This window comes from Emydura macquarii, unplaced genomic scaffold, assembly GCF_026122565.2.
Source record: "Emydura macquarii macquarii isolate MOO-44397 ecotype Brisbane River unplaced genomic scaffold, CSIRO-AGI_Emac_v2 contig_1876, whole genome shotgun sequence".
NCBI lineage: Eukaryota > Metazoa > Chordata > Testudines > Chelidae > Emydura > Emydura macquarii.
In genome coordinates, this window is record NW_027132013.1 from 12,950,401 (window position 1) to 12,970,897 (window position 20,497).

At 48.7% G+C, this 20,497-nt stretch overlaps 2 protein-coding genes across 9 annotated transcripts in view; one reads left to right on the top strand and one right to left on the bottom strand.

Moving 5' to 3' along the window:
* Positions 1–13,263, top strand: part of ATG13 (autophagy related 13) — a 46,576-nt gene extending 33,313 nt beyond the window's left edge. For 3 of the 5 annotated variants that reach the window (XM_067557656.1, XM_067557651.1, XM_067557652.1), the window contains 7 exons: positions 4,462–4,572; positions 5,071–5,210; positions 6,535–6,652; positions 7,061–7,138; positions 7,444–7,560; positions 8,495–8,623; positions 9,966–13,263. In XM_067557656.1, coding sequence (XP_067413757.1) covers positions 4,462–4,572; positions 5,071–5,210; positions 6,535–6,652; positions 7,061–7,138; positions 7,444–7,560; positions 8,495–8,623; positions 9,966–10,043 — 771 coding nt within the window. In that variant the 3' untranslated portion in view covers positions 10,044–13,263. The remainder of the gene's footprint in view (positions 1–4,461; positions 4,573–5,070; positions 5,211–6,534; positions 6,653–7,060; positions 7,139–7,443; positions 7,561–8,494; positions 8,624–9,965) is intronic. The other 2 variants (XM_067557653.1, XM_067557655.1) reach the window with 1 other exon arrangement.
* A 2,107-nt stretch (positions 13,264–15,370) lies between these two features.
* ARHGAP1 (Rho GTPase activating protein 1) overlaps positions 15,371–20,497 on the bottom strand; it is a 33,795-nt gene continuing 28,668 nt past the window's right edge. For all 4 annotated transcript variants that reach the window (XM_067557663.1, XM_067557664.1, XM_067557662.1 and 1 more), the window contains one exon: positions 15,371–19,451. In XM_067557663.1, the coding sequence (XP_067413764.1) occupies positions 19,272–19,451 (180 nt within the window). In that variant the 3' untranslated portion in view covers positions 15,371–19,271. The remainder of the gene's footprint in view (positions 19,452–20,497) is intronic.

The following is a 20,497-nucleotide window of genomic DNA, read 5'->3' on the forward strand; positions in this document are numbered from 1 at the left end:
GGAGTTATGCAAGCTACTCTGCGTAGCTTGTGTAACTCCCATCGTCTGCCACTGAATCGCCAGGTAAGTGTAGACCAGGCCTTGGTAAACAGGGGTGACCCCTACCCAGATGCATAGAACCCCCGTGACATTTAGTGGGGAATGCAGGCATTGATCAGATCTTGCTGAGAGAACCAAAGGGAGTACAACCAACAAAAAAAACCCCACTGCCATCATGGATACGGAAAAATTACTAAAATGGATGCTGGAAAGCCAGCAGTGGCAGGCAGCCCAGCAACAGACAGCTGCAACTGGTCCAGGCTTTTCCGGCAGCGCTGTCGTCCCACCCCAGATGGACGAACCTGACTCATCATCACATAGTCATCAGCCTGGGGCAGAAGATCCGCGACCATCATCGGCCACTACCCAAAAAGATCTGGGGTATCTTCCGAGGGTAGCTTGACGCAATGCTGGCCCTAGGAGTTGTGGAGGAGTCTCAAAGTGAGTGGGAGGAGCCCTATTCTCCAAAGCCCGACCAGTCAATGAGATTCTGCATTGACTTCCAGAAAGTCAGTGCTATCTCGTGCTTCGATGCTTACCCAAAGCCCCAAATGGACGAATTGCTTGAACACCTGGGGAACTCCTGAATTTGTATCCATGCTCGACTTGAGGAAGGTGTTACTGGCAAATTCCCTTAACCCCGGCATCGCTGGAGAAAACAGCCTTTGCCACGCCGTTCGGTCTTTTCCAGTTTATCACCATGCCATTCAGACTGTGTGGGGCCACTGCTTCCTTCCAGAGGCTAATGGACCAGCTGTTGTGGCCTCATAACCAGTAGGCAGCAGGTTATATTGATGATATTGTAATTTATAGTGCCAGCTGGGAGGACCACTTACGACACCTTACTGCTGTGCTGCAAGCACTCGGGGAAGCCGGGCTAATTGCAAACCTGGCTAAATGTCACCTATGGCAAAGGGAATTGATGAACCTAGGGTACACAGTGGGATGGGGTCGGTTTTATGTCTACGTGGACCAGAACCAAGCCATGCCCCCAACCAGGAGGTAGGTGAGGCAGTTCCTTGTGTTAGCCAGCTACTACAGGCACTTTGTGCCCGAGTTTGCTACCCTAGCCACGCCCCTTACAGATCTCTCAAAAAACTCCTAGCCACGGACAGTACAGTGGTCAAGTGAGTGTGAACAGACCTTCCAGGCCCTGAAAGACCAATTAATTCAGGAACTAGTCCTGTTCCACCCAGACTTCTCAAAACAGTTTATATTCCAGCCTTGCAAGTGATCCTCAGAGTGGTGCTATCTCAGGAGCTGGTGGGAGAGGACCACGTTGTACTTTACTTAAGCAGGAAGTTGTTTCCCTGTAAAACGAAGTATTCTACAGTAGAAAAAGTGGCTCTAAGAGTCAAGTGGGCAGCTGAAGTCCTACAGTATTATCTGCTGGGAGCCCTTTCCAACTCATCACCAACCACGCACTCATTTGATGGATTAACTCCAGGAAAGACACCAACATCCAGATAATGAGGTGGTACCTCACACTCCAACCCTAAGAATTCCAGGTGCTTCATCGTCCGGACAGGGCTCACGTGAACACTGACTTCTTCTCCTGAGTGGGAGGGGAGGAAGAAGAGGGAGGGCAGCCATTGGACCCCAAATTAAGGAGGAGAGTGTTTGATCAGGTATATAAACCATGCACTGAGCAAACCAGGGTTTACCAATCCCTTTTGGCTGAGGAGGCCACTAACCCTTTCTGCACGTTCCCTGTGAAGGGAACAGATAAAAGGCAACTGGTCTGCGCAGACTGGGTTGGCTGAGGAGGAGGAAGGACGTGCGTTGCTGTCTTCTGCAGAAGAACTGTCACTTTTCCAGACTGCCGAGGCTGTGGACCCTGACTGCGCTGCGGAGGACCAGGGAACCACTAAGACTGACAGGGACGCTAAGCCACTGCCAACTGAGGAGAGGTCCAAGGTGGTCTTAAGGATAAGAAATGACGTAGGGAATGTGATGGGAATCAATACCTTGAACCCTTATTAGGGAGTTTACCATCTCCATCCCCACCCCACACTTGCCACTAGATATTGCCGCCGGGGATCCTTGTTACAGACTGTTTGTTTGCTTCACCCTTCCCAGTGGGTCGGAGCCCCCAGACTGCCATTGTTTGCCCCTGTCAGGAGGCCAAGAGTCCAGAGACCATTTGTTTGCTTCATCCTGCCCTGGAGGCCGGAGCCTCTGATTATGATTGCTTGACTCAGCAGGGAATCTAAATGATTGTGTGACATGGTGTAGGAATCTCAAACTGGGTAAACCTGGGCGACCCCTTCTGGATGTACAGAGCACCCATGAAACCCCTGTTGTTGGGGCATTTAGTGCACCAGATTAAGTACACCACATGTTGTGATAGGCCTGCATAGGACCTGCCCCTTATAGATTTCTACCACAACTTCTACAGCCATCACCCATCAAACTCTCTCTAGAACACGCCCGCACCAACACCAACTTCCTGGACACCACGATCAGCTCTAACAGTCAACTATATACAATAAACTCACAGATCACCCCACTTATCTTCACAGTAACCACCCCAAACACACCAAGAAATCAGTTATCTACAGCCAGGCCCAATATACCACAGAATATGCTCTGAGGAGAAAGTTTTTGGGACACACACCTTCAACAAACAAGGAATCTCCACCAGAGAAGTAGATCACATCATGGAATGGGCCACCCATACACCCTAAAAGAACCTGCTTCAATACAGGGGGAAAACAACTTTCCGCACACCCCTAGTTCTCACCTACCACCTCACCCTAGAACCCATGTGGGATATCATTAAACAATTACAACCCATAGTCATTGGGGGCCACATCCTGAAAGAAATCTTTCCCAAACCTCCTCTTCTGGCTTTCAACAACCTCCCAGCCTTGCCAACCTCATCAAAACCAAGCTCCCCACAGGCCAGGACACACCAACTCAAAGTGGCACCACACCCTGCCAACACAACAGATGCAAAACCGGCATACATTTCTCCACTGCTACAAAGATCAGTACCCTCCATAACACACCATTCAAGATCCACAGGTCCTGCAGTGCCTATCACAACAGGTGGTATACCTCATCCAGTACACTAAATGCCCCAATAACAGCTATGTGGGTGAAACCAGGCAATCACTACGTTCTCGAATGAACTCTGACAGGGAAAGGATAAAAGACACACACACTCTGTCACTGGTGGGTGCACACTTTTCACAAAATGATCACTCCGTATCTGACCTCTCAATCCTCGTTGTCAAAAGAAACCTGCACAACACCTTCCAAAGATGAGCCTGGGAGCTTAAATTCATAACTTTGCTAGACTCTAAAAAATCATGGTCTTAAGCCATAAATTCAGCATTTTTTTTTTTATTTTATTTTTAAATTACAACAATCTGTAACCCACTACCACCTTTTTTGTCCTATGACTGCATGGACATTAACTAGTCACTTCACTTGGAATGTTCCCTTAGAATATGTGCTAATTGCTTATGCTAAACAATCTGTTCCACCTTGTATTTAGTTGTGACACTCTGAGTACCTTTCCCAGACCTGAAGAATAGCTCTGTGTAAGCTTGAAAGCTTGTCTCCTTCACCAGCAGAAGTTGATCCAATAAAATATATTACCTCCTCCACCTTGTCTCAGTTGAGGATGTCATATGATACATGGCTTCTAACAGGTTGCTTCTTCTGAGGTCAAAAGAACAAATGGGATTCCTACTGATCCCACTAGCTTTGTTTCTAACTACGATTGAGAGGAGGTGGCTGAAGATGGGGAGCATTTCCTGGTGCTCATCCTTCTGGTTGGGTTTGGGATACTGGGAGGAAATATTTTGGGGCTTAGCCCACTGCTTTTCTTTTTAGCTAGCAAGGTTTTGAGTGTCTGTAAGTCCTATGGCCAAGATTTGTTTCCTTTGGATAGGTTGGGATGTCCATTCCTGTTACATCACCCCCTCCCCCCCCCTTTTTTTTCCCAGTAACTATTCTGAGAGCTTGAATCCTTGATGAGGTAGTTTTAAAATGCCAGCGTTTATATGGCTTTTCAGTGAATTTTGAAGTGGTTGCACTGGTCCTTTCTCCAATATGTGATGCAAGAGGTGTAGTGCAGGCTTTCCCTACATTATCTCTCCCACTCAAACTCTGTGAGGTTGCCTGCCTGTTCACTGCTAGAAACCAGGCTTGTTTTAAGGCCAAACCTACATCCTTTTTCTGTTGTTAGGCTGATTTTTAAAAAAATATTTAAATCAAACTTTTGGAGTTGGTTCCCATGTAAATCTTTGAGGCACTCTGCTAGCCTGGAGCAATGCATGTGATGTGCCTCTGTGATGTCTCCTGTTCTTTCTCCAGTGATTCTGATAACTATTCAGACTGTGGGGCTTTCCCTCTCCCCTTTCTCTCTCCTCTACCTTTGCCCCTCTTTGTATTTTTTCTCTTGTTTCTTAGCTTTCCAGCTCTCGTCTTTCTTATCAGCCTGCTGCCCTGGGAGTTGGATCAGCTGACATGGGGTATCCAGTAATCTTTGCTGGTGGTTTGAATGCTGTACATCCTTATCAGGTACTCTGGGAGAACAAATGTGACTTGCACTCCAGCCACTAAGTGTCACACAGCTAAGACATCCTTTATAGAGTAATTAAAAGAACAGTGAGCTAGCAAATAAACCAGGAAATGACTCCACAATGCTCTTGGTTTCTCCTGAAGTTGGACTTTTTAATTAAAGGATTTTTTTCTATTGGGTAGACTGGAAACACTTCCCTGAGAACAGGGTAAGGGCCAGAGCTGTCTGCATCTGGAGAAATGGCACTGAATCTGAGGCAGAGAGAATTAGGAAGGAAGTGATATGAATGTTCTCAATGTGAAAGTCCCCTCCCCTTCCCCTCTCTGTTGCTCCCTGTCAGATAGTGGCTGCTTTGTTCTAGCAGGACTGTAGTCAGAGCATACCCATGGGGAGCCAAAAATAACTTATTTCCGGCATGAGAGAATCCACTCTAGTCCTGTAGTGTGTTGCTGAATCAGTCTTAAGATCTCTAACTCGATCATTCCTTTCCACCTTAGCTGATGATTCCAGGGAAGGAGGGTGGGGTGCCCCCAGTTCCTAGCCAGCCAGCACATGGCACTCAGGCTGACCATGAGAGGATGGTAATGTGCACCCCTTTGGATGGAGCCCTCTACTCAGCAGCTACTCCTTCCAGTAGGTAGGTTTTAGTAGGAGGTGCAATGCTTCTTATAGTTCATCTGTTACTGTATAAAGTTGAATCAAATTTAAAAATTGACTTTTCTTTTAAGTATTTGCAGGGCAGTTGTTGTTTTAAATTTATCAATAATACTAGATTGGCTGCTCTGCCTTGAAAAAGCCAGCAGCTTTCAGTCTGAGCACAGAGAAGCTGAAAAACGCCCCATAGACAATCTGCTTATACTTTTGTGGCCTTCATAGTAACTAAGCACCTTGTGTCATTTCAATACCAAAACACTACTTCTGGATCGTTTTTCTTATTCATGAACAGCAAGATGAAGTGGCTTCAATATTAAACTTTAACCCTCTTCTCTCTCCTCACACCCCCTCTCCCCCCAAAAAAAAGTTTCATCTGAATTGTCATAGGACATAGTGATAGACTTTTAGTAATAGAAAAGAGCTATTTACCTGCTATATTAAGAAAATTTGGGGGCAAGAGTCCTTGTGTAACAGGAAACAATGCAACTTTAAACTCCAAATTGCATGAAATCCTAACTCCCTCTCAGCCAGTTGGATCTTCCTGTTTGTGTGTCCAGATCTCCTTGTCTTGTCATAACTGCCCCCTGTGGTTCCATCTTCTCTTATGGCCATTGAAAAGTTGCTATAGAAAATATCTTAACCAACATCTTGGTTTTCTGCTCCATAAAAAAAAACTCGAATGCGCTGTCCTGTGCTCCTTGGCTAACCAGTCATCATCAAATGGCTAAAGCCTGCCAGAAGACTGAGGACCAGATTTTTAGAGCTGCTGACCACCTCTGAAAATCAGGTTTTGAGAATATAATTAATAGGCATCCAGTGAAAATTAATCATATTACCATTGGCTGCTGTAATATTGGACTACTCTGCCTTCACCGGGCAGGAAGATGTATCGTGTTCAGGTTCAGATTCTGATCCTGTCCCTGTCCCTGCCAGGGAAGATATCCAAGAATTCTGTGCTCTCAAAGAGTGACAGTGATTTGGCAAGAGTTGCTCAGGCTTCATTGCAGTTTCTAAAATTAACTCCCCACTCCCATCCCCCTCTTCTGATCAGCCTTTCCTTTGTTTTCTGTCATACTGATTAGGATGGTTGCCTCGCAGAGCCAAGCAGAAAGCTACTCCACAGCCTTGCAGTCTCTATTTCATGCTGATGACTAAGGGGAAGACATGAGATGCTTTGTTCTTCTCTCTCCTCTTCCTCCCAGCGCTAGGACAGGGCTTAGAAAAACAAGGGAATCTTGGCAAAAGAATGTAGTTTTGTCTAAATTGTTTATGTGCAATGAGCTGTCAACTCTTCTCTTCTCCCCCAGTGAGGACACAGAAACAGTGTCAAACAGCAGTGAAGGGAAGAGTGGGTCCCCACATGACCTCTTGGAGACCATCTTTGTGCGGAAGGCAGGGGCCTTTGTCAACAAACCCATTAATCAGGTAACTTGCAGCAATCATTCTGAAGTGCACTTGTGATGCACTTTTTCCTCATGAGACTGTTTGTTTCTCATTTTCATTGCTGGACAGAGAGGGGTAAGGCACTGCATCACTAGGGCAGCCAGAGGAAATGGGGGGCCAGACTTTTACAAGGACTATAGGTCTCCACATGCTGTGCTTTATTGTATACTGGGGCCTGTAAACTTTATGGGCCACACCTGTGTATTAAAGAGGAAGTTGATTACAAACTGTCCTATGTTATGCTCTCTCAGTGTAGCCTTGGGTTTCTGTCAAGATGCCAATGTGACTTTGGTTGGGAAAAGTTCAGCAGATCCTGACATAAAGCCTTGCCATGGGGTAAGCAGAGCATCTTAATGAAGTGCTGAGCTTCTGTCTGTTGAATCTCTCCAGGTGACCATGGCCAGCTTGGACATTCCTTTTGCCATGTTTGCTCCCAAGAATGTTGAGCTGGAGGATAACGACCCCATGGTAAGATATCCCCAGAGCCAGCTGTGCATTTCAGGTATGGCTCATGCAGGACAGGTGTGTCCTTCCTGACCTCAGCCTTGCATGCACTTTGTTTTTGATGAAAGAACTAGCTACTTGCGTCAGCTTGGTTTCTAATAACATCCTCTATGGCAGAGTTTGGCTTTCCTAGAGAGCCCCAGCTAGTCTGTGCTTACAGTCTGTGCGCCCTTGAAATGTCACTTCACTGTGCTTCTTCCCATGCTGTCACAACACACAGATGGGCTCAGTGACAGGATTTCAAACTGATGGACTGATTTCTTGGGCAGGTGAATCCTCCTGATTCCCCAGACGTTGAGTCTCCTCTGCAGGGCAGCTTGCATTCAGAAGGCTCCAGTGGCAGCAGCACCGGGAACACACACGACGACTTTGTCATGGTTGATTTTGTAAGTCCACGCAGTCCTTTATAAGCCCAAGCTAGTGCTATCACAGAGCACCTGCATCCAGGGTGGGCTGCAGGGGTTGGTGTGGTGACGAATGAAAATAGATGAATTTCTCTCAACAAGGGCTCATCGTGCTCCCATTAAAAATGGTAAAGACATTGACATTTGTAAACCCACAACTCGGGGAAATTATTTCCTCTTCCACTTATCCACCATGGCCTGGGTTCAGGTTTTTGTGTTTTCCTGGTGTCCCAAACATCTAAAGCAGAGTGCGGATTCTAGAGAAATGCTTTGCTTTAGGTGCTCATGAAATCATCAGGGAAACACTAATTCAGGTGATGGCAAGGGATATAGGTGATGCTAGAGCTGGATTTAGGGGCAGGTGACCACCTGAGGTGCCAGGCTTGGGGGGCACTGGGTTTGGGGTGCTGTTTTTGTTATTAGCAACAAAAGGGAAAACAGAGTGTTTGAAGTAAAATGTTTCAGGTATTCCATATGTGGATTCATTTTTTCACTAACCTAGAATGTTCTGGACCTTTGTAGAATCTCATGGAACCTTTCTGAGAACTTCATTTTCCTTGAAACTCCTAGAATGTTGTCTGCCATCCCCTCACGGGTATATAAGGGGCGGGGCCTTGCATGACGACTCAGATGACAGGGATAAATCATGCATGCAAATCGTGCATCAAAGTCGTGAAATGAGCTACAAATGCAATAAAAAAATCAGATATTCAAAAGTTTAACAAATGGATTGGGGGAGGGAGAGGGGACACTGAAGTGCCATTTGGTTTAGGGATGGCCCTGGGTGATGCCAATGTTCAATTATTTGACTTGCTGCGACATTGCTGTAATGTTGAGTTGTCTGTCTGTGACTAGACCAAAGGGGGAAATCTGACAGAACTCTCGAAATGGGGATTGTTTGTACCTTTAATTCTAGAAACCAGCATTCTCAAAAGACGACATTCTCCCGATGGACTTGGGGACATTCTACCGCGAATTTCAGAACCCCCCTCAGCTCAGCAGCCTCTCCATTGACATTGGGGCTCAGTCCATGGCAGAGGACCTGGTATGGGAAAATGAGATTTCGGTGTTTGAGGGACATATGTTCTCACAATGCTCTCCTCCTTTTCCTATCTCCCTGAACAAATCAACATCCCATAAGAGGGCAGAGGCACCTACCAGAGGGGTCCATTGTCAATATGCTGAACATCCTGTACATCTCAGAACCTGAAATCTTTGGAAGGAAGCAGATGGGAGACCTTGCCAGTCTTATTCCTCCTCTGTGCATGTGTACAGCTGTCATGGAAATACATGAATTGTTATGTGCTACATGTGTGTGGAACAATGTGGATACGTTGGGTATCCTCTTCCCAGAGACCATTGAGGCTGCAGGACTTTTCCACTGTCCAAAACCATCCTCTACTATAATAGTATTGTACTCCCTTCCCCCCCTAATTATTCCTGCATCTGTTAAGCTCAGGGCTCTACAAACTAGGAGCAGCCACAGCAAAGGAGTAATTTGGGAGGTCAGTTCTGCTCTTCTAGAGCAATTTGGTAAGGACTGGGAGAAGAGCATAATCCATGCTCTAAGGTTCTGGGGAGAAAACATACTGCCTTAATTCCAGCCCTGTCCCGCCCTAACTGGTGTGTGAGAGCTGTTAGCCTGGAGCCTAAAATAGGAGTAACCTGAAATGTGCCACCTTTTTTTTTACTGTATATGCTGCATTTTGTGAATCCTTTACTTCACCTTCCCATTAAATGACAGTCTCTGTGGCAGCTCTGAAACATCTGTTTCATCTCCCAGCTGAGTGCTATTGCCAGTTACCTGGAGCATCTTGCCATAGTTCAAGTGGTGAATCCAAATCTAGGAACTGAATGCTGCCTCTGCCACATCTGGTTTAGTGGCACACTGGACTTCATTCTGCAGTCCTCACTTAGATAAAGCTCCTGAGGAAGTCAGTGAGAATGTTGCTTGGATGAATGCAGTGTCAGGCCCACCACCTTTGTAACCTATTAAGGGACAGGGTTTCACCTTTAAAAAAACCCATCATGTCAAATGCTAACGGCTGAGTGACTTTATTCACCCAGTCTGACAAAGTAATTGTGCTGCAGCTGCTGAAGGGAACCGCAGAAGGCCAAGTTATGGTACACCTGCTGCTTCTGTAGTAAAACAAACTGGGCAAACTGCCCTTCTCAGGTTCACGTGCTGGATCCTGTCTGATATCCTGTTTCTGACAGGAGTACTGCGTGTAGTGGGAGTGAGAGCACAGATCAGAGAAGAGTTCTTTTTTGCATGATTTCAGAGCAAAGTGTTCACTCTATATGTTTCCATTGTTTTATAGCTTCCTTTTGATTAGCCTGATGCACCTTAAATGAGTCCTTATCTGAGTTTTTCTTTGCCTTCACAGGACTCGTTACCGGAGAAGCTGGCAGTCCATGAGAAAAACGTCAAAGAGTTTGATGCCTTTGTAGAGACTTTGCAGTAAAGCTGTTTTCTTATTGCAGCAGCAGTGCCCTTCTTGAGTAGCTGGAGGAAGAAGCCCACAATGTCTGTCTGCCACTCTCTCTTTTTGTGTCCCATTTTTTCCCCTTGCATCTTGTGGGCTTTGTTGGATCACCTCCCTCAATATTGGGTACAGATTCAACTGTTAGTGTCTCCTCAGCCAGGTCACAGGATAGTTTTGGACTCCTCTTCCTACTGGCATTTGGGTTCTTATCTGTAACACTACAATAGGGACAAAAGAAGTCAAGCTTTGTTGTAGAAACCCATTTGTCCTTCCATCTTTCATCAGTCTTTGTTGTGTGTATGGAGAGGGTTTTATGGAAAGCTGCCAGAAATGCTCCCTGCAAAGCTTCCTGCATCATAATTTCCCAAGATTTAGCTTCTGGAGCACAGACCATCTTTTCCTTGGGTCTGCAATCGCATCTGGAGCATAGACAGCCTTGGTTCAGAACAAAGGGTCTGTGCATGGGCAGACTCAGCTGGCTTAAGTGCAGGACTTCAGCTCTTAGAAATGGGGCATTTCATCCTGACTTCAGTGTGAGCACATGGACTGCAGAGCACAAGGGGATGAGGCAGAATTCCACCTCATGCTCTTACTGTGCTGTACCAGAGGTCTTCACTTTCTGCTTCCAAGGAACTGGGTCTTTGAACAGATTTTTTCTCTAGGGCCCTGTGCTGCACCTGTCTGTCCAAATCACAGGTGTGAAACTACAGAAGCTATGCAGAAGGGCTTTCCACATTTTCTTGAGTGTATTGAAACCACCATGCCAACGTCCCAGCCTGTGATTGTGCTGGTGCGTCTGCAAGTGGCATCTGGGAGTATGTTAAATTTGTAGTTGCTGCTCTTAAAATGCAGTTGTAAATACAAATAGGAATTCTATTTCTCCAGGGTTATGTAACTAGGAGTCTCTTAGTTCAAGGTTCTTTCCTCTTTCCCTACAAACCTTGCTGCTTTATGGTTAATATATAAGAAACAGGAACTATTTATTGCTTTTAAAGAAACCTATATTAAAAATGTTTTCACGTACTAGTGCAGGTCATTCTGTCCTGTCACTGCAGACAGCAGTTGTACTATGGAACCCTGCTCCATGAGAAGTCTATCTTTGGTGGGGAAAATCCAAGATATTTATTTTCGGAGACAGTTATTTACTGGAATACAGTGTTCTATTCTGGGGATGTTATTTCCATACTCCCAGTCAGGGGCATTGATATAACAACATGCACATGTTGGTGCAGCAGAGTGGCAGGGACTTCCTGAAGAGCTATGTTCTGATAGGCTTGGGAAATGGACTTGTTCCATTCAGCCATTTGGGAGGTAGCTTATTCACAGAAGCACACTTTTGGAAAGTTTATGGTACTCTTTTTAATCAGCTGGCTTATGATTAGCTAAAAGTTTATTTTTGTAATGAACTAGTCACTAAGCGGTGTGATTGGCTGGCAGTGCTCTGTTTGGTCTGGTTGTTGTGTGTCCTTTGTCTCGTGTGAGGAAGGGAGGAGATGTGTAATGGCAGTAAGCAGGAACTCAGAGTAGGACTTTGTGCAACTCCCTCCATCCTTCAGCCATCTGTAACTGGGCTGAGTAACTGAAGAGACTCTTGTGTGTCCCTCTTGCTATACTCAGATACTATTTCTGTTGGACAGGGGGAGTTCTCTCTACTAAGGATCCTTGCTAGTTTCTTTCCCACCGGTGGAATAACTGGCCTTTTTGTCAAGAAAAGCTCGATGTGGCTTTCTCCAGAGCTCAAGACAATTCCTTACTTTGAAAAGGAGCATTGCTAGAGAATGGGGCACACAAGGCCTTAGGTTACCATGTGGCCTCTGCAGCCCTCCACCCTGTGCTGCTGCAAGAGCAGGGAATTGAACTCAGGACCTGAATTGATTCCCAGTATAGTAACATGTTGTTCTTTTGCTTTACCAGACCTTGAGTTGGGCGGCGTTTGCTGTGCATGGTCAGTGGCGGTGTTTTAGTGTACGCTCTAAAGCACCGGGTAATAGGGTATTATAACTACTTGAAGCATCAAATTCCCCTCTCCCAGCCCACCCACTCCAACTAACTCCCATGCAGAAGGAATTGATCGCTGTTGTGTGAGGAGTAATCCAATCTCTTCACCTATCTGCACCAGTTCTAAACGGCCTCCCAGTGAACTGGAAATGCTGGAGGTGAATATCCCACTCTCCCTACCAGTTAATAACATCGACTTAGAGGGATTCACCTCAAAAGCACTTGACAAATACTTAATCCTTACAACCCGCCTGTGAGGGAGAGAAGTAAGCGGCATCCCCACAGTACATAGGGGGTCAGGTAACTTGTCCAAGGCCACACAGTGAGTAAATGACAGTCAGCACTAGAACCCGGATCTCCTAACGTCCCCCGATCAGCTGCTCGTTCGCCAGAGTCTTGTAATAAGTTGCATGCGGACATGCTCTGGCACCCTGACCTTTGACGTGCAGCCTACGCCTGGGTGAGCTCCTGTCACGTTCTTTGTAGAGGTTAGTAAACTACTGGCATGCATTGTTGTGCCTGCTAGGAAGAATAGAATAGACCATCCTGGTGGCGATCCTTCCCTAGGCAGCATTGCCTCTGTTCCTCCTCATCTCCACGCTGAAATGCTGTGGTATCCACAGAAGGCAAGCCATCATTACTATTTCTGTCCAGAAAGCCTCCAGGGCCTAGGGTCTATGTTCAGTCATTTTCATGTGACTTTAACAAGGTCACAGCTCCTACAACTCACAAGGCAGAACTTCTGTGCAGCAACCATGTTTCTGTAATGCCACCCAGGGGAAATCTGCCCGCCTGGGTTGATAGGATATAGCTGGATAGCCACAGCAATAAAGGGTTTTTCTTGGGATGAGATATGTGCTTATTCCTGGACAATCCTGAGAATTTTGATGATACCTTCTGCATTCCACTATCTAAGCACTCAGTGCTGTCTAATCGATGCGTTAGACGTTATTGGCCCACAACAGTTCTGCAAGAGGGACCTAATTGCTGAGGCTGTGGCCTGCTGTAGACTTCAGTTAGTGTCATAATTTTAATAGCCATCTGCTCAGTCCTATACTATGTCAAGGCAGCTTGTACATAGCTGATGACCTACAGATGCTTTGGATGAAGGGTCCTAAATTGCATTGTTTTGGAAATAGTCTCCATTGCACTTCATGTATTCAAAGATTTCCAATAAAACTTTTATGTAAACAACTCTCAACTGTTTGCCATGCTGATTCAGTTCTTCTGTGAATTACTCTACAGGTTCCTGCGCTGGGATGTTCCCATCTTTATGGCTTTCCTTTCTAATGGCCAGATTTTAACAGCAGAAGTTGGTAAAGCTGCGGGAAGAAGCAGTGCTAATGCGGACAAGCTGCTGTTTTGAAAGGTGGAATGGGATGCAACGAAGAAAGTTATGGAACAGGACTGGGAGAGCAAAGGGGTAGAGTTGGTAATGAGCAGGCACCATTGGTGCCTCAGCAGAGAGGTGTTAGTGAAGTGAAATGAGAATCTAAATTAGAGGGAAAAGGGGCTGCTTTTTCTTGTTTGTGCAATGACTCAGCATCTCATGCAGACTGCACTGTTCATTCTGCCAGTGTGAACAGAAGCAGTGTCCTGGTGCCAGCTTCATCCCATGTTGCACAGCTGGGGGTAGGATAGGTGAACAGAACTCTAGAGCTAGAACTGGACAAAGGAAGACTGCCCCTGATCCTTGTAAATTCCTTTTAGTGACATGCTTACAGTTGAATAATTAATTCCCAGGCCGGCTAGGGGTGGAAGGATGTTATCTTGATTCTCTAGCTGTGACTTCTTTATAAACAAAAGCTTGACTGGCAGCACTTCAAGTTCTAGCAGGCAGTAGAAAATCAAGCTGAGTGTAGCCTGCTTCTCTCACCAGCAGCACCACAGATTCTGCAATCAGACTAGAGCTGGCAACTGCATTCATGGTGTGCCAAGCAGAATAGCCTTGAGCCAGCTGTTCTACACTGCTGGGCAGATTGCTCCATAGGGCTGCCAGGAGCAGGAACCTCCTCCCTCTCTCTCTCCTGGTAAACAACTTGGATGGGAGTCCAACAAGCATGGTTTGGTGTTAACAGCCACTAGCTGGGTGTCTGTTTGTTTGCTTTCAAGGTCCTAGCCCAACTATTGCTGCCAGTGTACTGTTCACACTGCATGTGTTCTCTCCCTTCCCCCATTGGGTCTCTTGTCTGTTTTGATTATAAGCTTTTCAGGGCAGGGACTGGCTGCTACCATTTGTAAGCTTCCCCTCCCGCGCTTGGTCCTTAGGCAGTACTGTAATAACTGTTATGCTCTGCCCAGGACACACAATGACCTGAGCACGGGCCCAGCCTGCAGAAAAGTCGTGTGCCAATGGGCTGGCTGCAGTGTAACGAGCATGACCTGTTGCTTTCTTGCTGCTAATGCCATGATCACAAGAGCCAGGGCCTCGCCTGCAAGGAGATGCTCTAGCAGCTGGACTAGATGGAGCCCTTCTAGGAGAAGACAGCTGTCTCTACAGTCAGGTTCAGGGTGCCCCAAGAACTGACTTCTACAGAAATGGAGAGACCTGGGGCAAAACCTTCACCAGCCTTGACTAGGTTAGAGAGTGTGAATGCTCCTGGGAGGGCAGGTGTGTGGATCACACATGAGTAGGGAGGGCGGGTCACCCTCAGAGTCCTTACAAGAGCTGTATTCCTATGGCATGGCTCCTCCCCATATCAGACCAGTATGAGTTAGCCTCCACTACTGTGGGCCAAGCCTGGAGTTTTCTGTCCCAGGCAGAGTGCTAAAGGTGAGGGGAGAGGGCTGAGTTAAAGAGCAATTGGGGCTGTTAAGATTCTTCCCCGTGCTTGGATTTCTCTGTTTTGGGGACTAATGTATCTGCTGCTATCCTAGCTCCCTGACTTGGCAGCTCAGGAGCAAAAATCCTAACCTCTAAAATGTGCCTGGGGAGGAAGGCACATTGAGGCCCTGTCCTTTTCCTTGCTATTTTCTACTGGCTCCCTTCTCAGCCCTGGGACTTTTGTGAATCCTGGTCTTAGGCACCTAACGCTCCCCTTGCACCAGGGGCCAGAGGGTGCCTACAGTTAGGTGTTGCAGTGCCGTGCTTACATCCTCGTTGTGGCTCTAGCCCCACATGCCCTAGCCCAGGGCTGCTGCCCATTGAGTGTGGGACGAAGTGCTGTCCACACGTGGGTGGACATGCATAGGCAGAAGGAGGATGCACCCTGCACAGCTCTGCTCCCCCTTGTAGAGGGGTGAGTAACCATCTCTCTTGTAGCTCAGCCCCAGAGGCTGCAGCTAGGACAAATACACCATGCTCGGGACTGGGTTTTGGTTTTTATTGAAATACAAAAAGTGCAAACTGTGAAATACAAGATTGGTGCAGAGTAGATGGAAATAAAGAGGGACGTGAATTAATATCACAGTAAAAACCCCAGCCCTGTGCCTGGTGAACATCAACTGGAGAGAAGGCAGGGAACACCAGCAACAAAAAGCCAAGCTGTAAATTGCACTAGGGCCCCAGTGCCTGAAAGAGCAAGGGGCTAGTTTGGCCCTCAGAGGTCCCTGCTGCATCAGCAGAGACATTACCATAAGGCATCAAATTGGCCTTGCCTGTGTCAGCCAAAGGCTCTGTTTCCAGAAGAGAGAGCGGGCTGGGGCCAGGCATACAGCGTGTGCTCACAGGCTGCTCAGACACCACTGGAATGAGGGGAGTAGTGGAGTTGGGTGCTGCAGAGCAGGGCACAGAGAGGAGACACGTCACCCCCACAGGGCCATTGTGGCCAATACTTAATATGGAAGCCACACTAGAGCACGGGCTCTTGGGCAGCTGTACCCAGGATGAGGACACAGTACAGGAGACAAGTACAGAGTAACCATGGGCTCCTAACCTGCTACCAACCCCCTCTTACAGGCCCTAGAGCCTAGACTCCCTGGGGCCTAGACTGGTTCTCTAGCCACTTCAACTACCTGCATGGTGCCTCCCCCCAGCTCTGCCTCAGACCATGCACCCCAGCAGGCAGCCACATTAGGAAGGCAATTCAGGCCAGAGCTATTTGGCAGAAACATGGACGAAGTCCCCACCTGCCACCCACTGTGGCAAGCCAAAGGCTGCAGGCGGGCCCAGGTCACAGCCCTACCCGGAAGCCACGAGTAGTATTTTCATCCTAGGCATCCAGGAGAAAAAGATGCAGAAGCAAAGTAGCCATTACTGCTGTGCCTGTTCCAGGTCTCTTGGCAGCACTGGGGGGCAGGCAGGAGTGGGGGTGGGTGTGTAAAGGAATGGAAATATTTACACTGGATTGCTTCCAAGACCTTGTAAGCCCATTCCCATCATGTGCAATACCAGCAACCTGACCTTCCTCCAAGCCCTCCCTTCCCCGTGCAGAGATTTGCTGTGGGTCCTGTTCTACACAGGAATTTTAACTACATACACTTTTGGGAAAAAAATCTAGCTGGAAGGCTAAGGAAATACATGCCCCCAGTACAGCTTCAATTTTGCTCAACGCTAAGCAGGCTCACATTCAGTGCTACCAGCTGTATGTGCAGGGGGCTGGAACTCGCTGCCCTCCCCAGGAAGCAGCGGCTCAGCCTGCAGCCAGGCCCTTGGGCCCCAGCCCCTGGGCACTTTCTGTTCTGGGCTACTGGCCTTCAGGGTCTGTTTGATCCCAAGGAGACCAGCTGGTTTGTCCCTTCCTCAGGGGAGATTTAAACTAGGCCAACCAACATTTCGCTGTGGCCCAGACAATGTTAGCACGCCCAGCCACTCAAATACGTGCAAGAGGCGATTCTCCCTCAAGAGGGAGAAGACAAAAGCTGTGATATGGGGTCACAAAAACGAACAACAGCAAGTGTCCTACTAAGCAGGGCCTAACAAAACTTAGGGGGCAAGAGAAGGGCCCCACCCCCCAACCTGAATGGGAGTACTGAGCCCCTCCAGCTTTCCCATGGCAGAGCTACCCTCGGTGCTGGGTCTAGCAGAAGTCAAGGTGACCCTGAAGCCCTTGGTGACCCACCCACACCATCCCTAGTGGATTTTGACCAGACTCACTCACAGCAAAGGGCATTCGTGTCCCAGCCAAACAGGCAGGAAGAAATTCACCTCGCACACAGCAATGTGTCCAGCTCCAGGCCCTTCCCCACCACAGGCCTTTCAGCCTCCCAGAGAGAGATTTACTCTGTGCAGGATGGGGCAGCCCCAAACCATGCACAGTCTGTTCTCCAGCCCTACTCCGAATTCTCCCCTCCTCTACTTGCCTATCTCACCCTGTTGTGGGTCACCCCAAGCACAGCTGTTGAATTGGCAACCACTCGAGCCACCAAGCTGGGCCTGGCCGGCAGTGCAGGACTGATCGAGTTCTTGCCAATCTGGGGTCCCTGCTCCTAGGCCTGGCAGAGGAGACCCCATTGCTGTTGCTGATGCTCATCAGCAGTGTCGTATTTTTAAATCAGGGTGTCCTTCAGTCAGATTCTAGGGCAGGTTAAAATCCTATTAAAAGCAGATCAACTTAGTGTCCAATAGCAAACTGCCACTATAAAACGAGCTCTGCTTGGTCCAAATGTTTCCCCTGTGCTATGGTGCAGATGGGACCAGGACTAGCCTGGGGGAGCAGGCCACAAGACCAACGGGTCTTGGGGAGTGAGGCTAGAAACAGAGTCTGGCTCCACTGTGGCAGCCCGTCTCCCTGACCAAGGAGAGGAAACACTGGCTCCCCGTTACTTTAGAGGGGATCCCCCTGCGCTAAAACCGACACTGAACTGTGACTGCAGTGCGCCTGCCTAAGACACGGATCTGCCCCACTCTGTTCCTGAGCCTGGCCTGTAGAAAGCCAGCACCTAGCACACAAGGGGTGCATGAAACCAGCTCCCCTGAAGGGGTGGAACAGACATAGGGGGCAATGAGGAGCCGGGCTAGGGGCACCCTATATGGCACAGGCTGCCCCTGGCAGCTTTGGCACATGCGAGTTCAGCACCTAGGCCAGTTCCTGCAACCCAGGCCTTGCACCTCTGGCTAAGGTTTGGCCTCAGTGCACCGGCCCTTCCCTTCAGACCACGTTCTGAGTTACATTTATGCTGGATAAAATCCCATTCACCCAGAGCCAAGCAGCAGTCAGGGCTGGGGGCAGAGGTGCCCATGCTGGCCAGCAGATACACGTGTAAACGGAACCCAGGCGTGCCCCTGCCCTGCAGCCATGTGGAAGGGTAAAGTCAATTGTGGGGTTTGGCAGTGGGGAGTCAAATGGCACCAGGTCACTTGTCCCCTGCATGATTCCAACAAGCTTCCTGATCACAGAGCATTAGAGGGGACAGCACATGCCCGCTGGGTCTGGAGTGAAACCCTCCCACCAGGAGCCGGGGACAAAGCCAAGGGGACCATTAGAGCCAGGGCTGAGTAGTCATGGGCTACCACACACCCTATGCACACCAGTCCTGTTAGTGAAGGTGAACAGCACCTGCAGTGGGTGCTAGGGCCCCCTGGAGAGGCATTACTAGCTCCCTTGCGGGAGGGGGCAGTGCCAGCAGAGGCAGGGCTAAACCAACTCTCCTCAGTCACGGTCTCTCTAAAAAACAAACGCCCTGGTCCCCCTGAGAGTCAGTTTCTCCTTCACTCACCTGCTGCAAGTCAAGGGCAGGGTTGGTATTAGCCCAGGAGCAGCTGGTGCGGTCCTCCCCAACACCTGAAGCACAAGGCTTACCTGCCCTGCTCTGGGGGGGGATGGGGAGCCAGGACACTGCACTCAGCTCCTGAGAGGATGGGCAGGCACGGGGAGCCTCCCGCCACATAACTGCAGCCTAGCCCTCCCTGGCTGTGCTAGCCCAGCTGCTGCAGGTAGGAGGAATGAGCTGGGATCTTGGGGCACTGCAGAGAAGAGGGGCTGCTGGGAGACGGAGAGGAGGGCAGAAGGAAACCCGTGAAGGGAAGGAAGGAGGGAATGGCCCCTAATGGGACAGCGTGGCCAGGGACAAGCCCTGGAGGAGCTGCACAGAATGGTCTGGGGACAAGACTCCACTCCCAGGAATGGGGAGACCAGCTCCCCTCCCCCACCTCTGGCAAATGGTCACCTGCTTACTCACTCTCACACCATCTCCAAGCCCTCACTCTGCTCAGCGCCCGCAGCTCCAAGGGACCCTCTGTGCGGGAGGCTCCTGGCCACGGCTCCACAACAAGGTAGGAAGAGGGAGGGGGAAGGTGGGCACAGTGTGCTGGTGTGGGCTGGCCCTGGCTCAGGCCTCCATGTCCTGGAACAGCGCCCTCTGGTGGTCCAGCAGGAACTTGGTAAAGGTGTTGATGGGGTTGATGGCCTTGAGGGTGATGGCTGCATCCTTAGCCCACAGCAGGTTTGGGCCAAAAACCACAGCCAAGTTGGTGTTTGTCATCTTGTTTACGCCGCTGTGAGCAGAGACCTACATGGGAGGGAGAGAGGACACCCCAATGACAAAGAGAAAAAACAGCATCAGCGCTCCGTCCTCCTTGGTGCCTCACAATCCAAGGGTGGGGGCTCAGGAGCCTAACCTACAGGGGGAAACTGAGGCACGGGACACAATATAGTGCATCTGGGAAGGAGAGGTGGGCTTGCAATGAAGACACTTGACTGGGATTCAGGGGATCTGGGTCCCATACATAAATACATCAGAGGGATAAATACCAGGGAGGGAGAGGAGATATTTAAGTTCAGTGCCAATCTGGACACAAGAACAAATGGATATAAACTGGTCATCAGGAAGTTTAGACTTGAAATTAGATGAAGGTGTCTAACCATCAGGGGAGTGAACAGCCTTCCAAGGGGAGCAGTGGGGGCAAGGAACCTAGCTGGCTTCAAGACTGAGCTCGATAAGTTAATGGAGGGGGATGGTACGATGGGACAGCCTAATATGGCAATTGACTGATCCTAGATTACTAGCGATAAATATGCCCAATGGCCTGTGAAGGGATGTTACATGGGGTGGGTTCTGAGTTACGACAGAGAATTCTTTCTGGCTGGTGAGTCTTGCCCACATGCTCAGGGTTTAGCTGATCGCCATATTTGGGGTCAGGAGGGAATTTTCCCCCAGGGCAGATTGGCATTGGCCCTGGGGATTTCTCATCTTCCTCTGTAGCATGGGGTATGGGTCAGTTGCTGGTGAATTCTCTGTACCTTGAAGTCTTTAAATCATTTGAGGACTTCAATAACACAGTCTTAGGTTAGGGATCTATTAGAAGAGTGGGTGGGTGAGGTTCTGTGGCCTGTGTTGTGCAGGAGGTCAGACTAGATGATGATAATGGTCCCACCTGACCTTATAGTCTATGGGTTCAATTCCCAGCTCTGTCACAGACTGCCCAGAGTCTCACAGGCAAGTCACTTGGTCTCTGTGTCTCAGTTTCCCACCAGTGAAATGGTGACAGTCCTTCCTTTCTCCCACTGTTAGTCTTGTGTCTGTGGCAGGGACATCTCTTGCGGTGTGTTTTACAA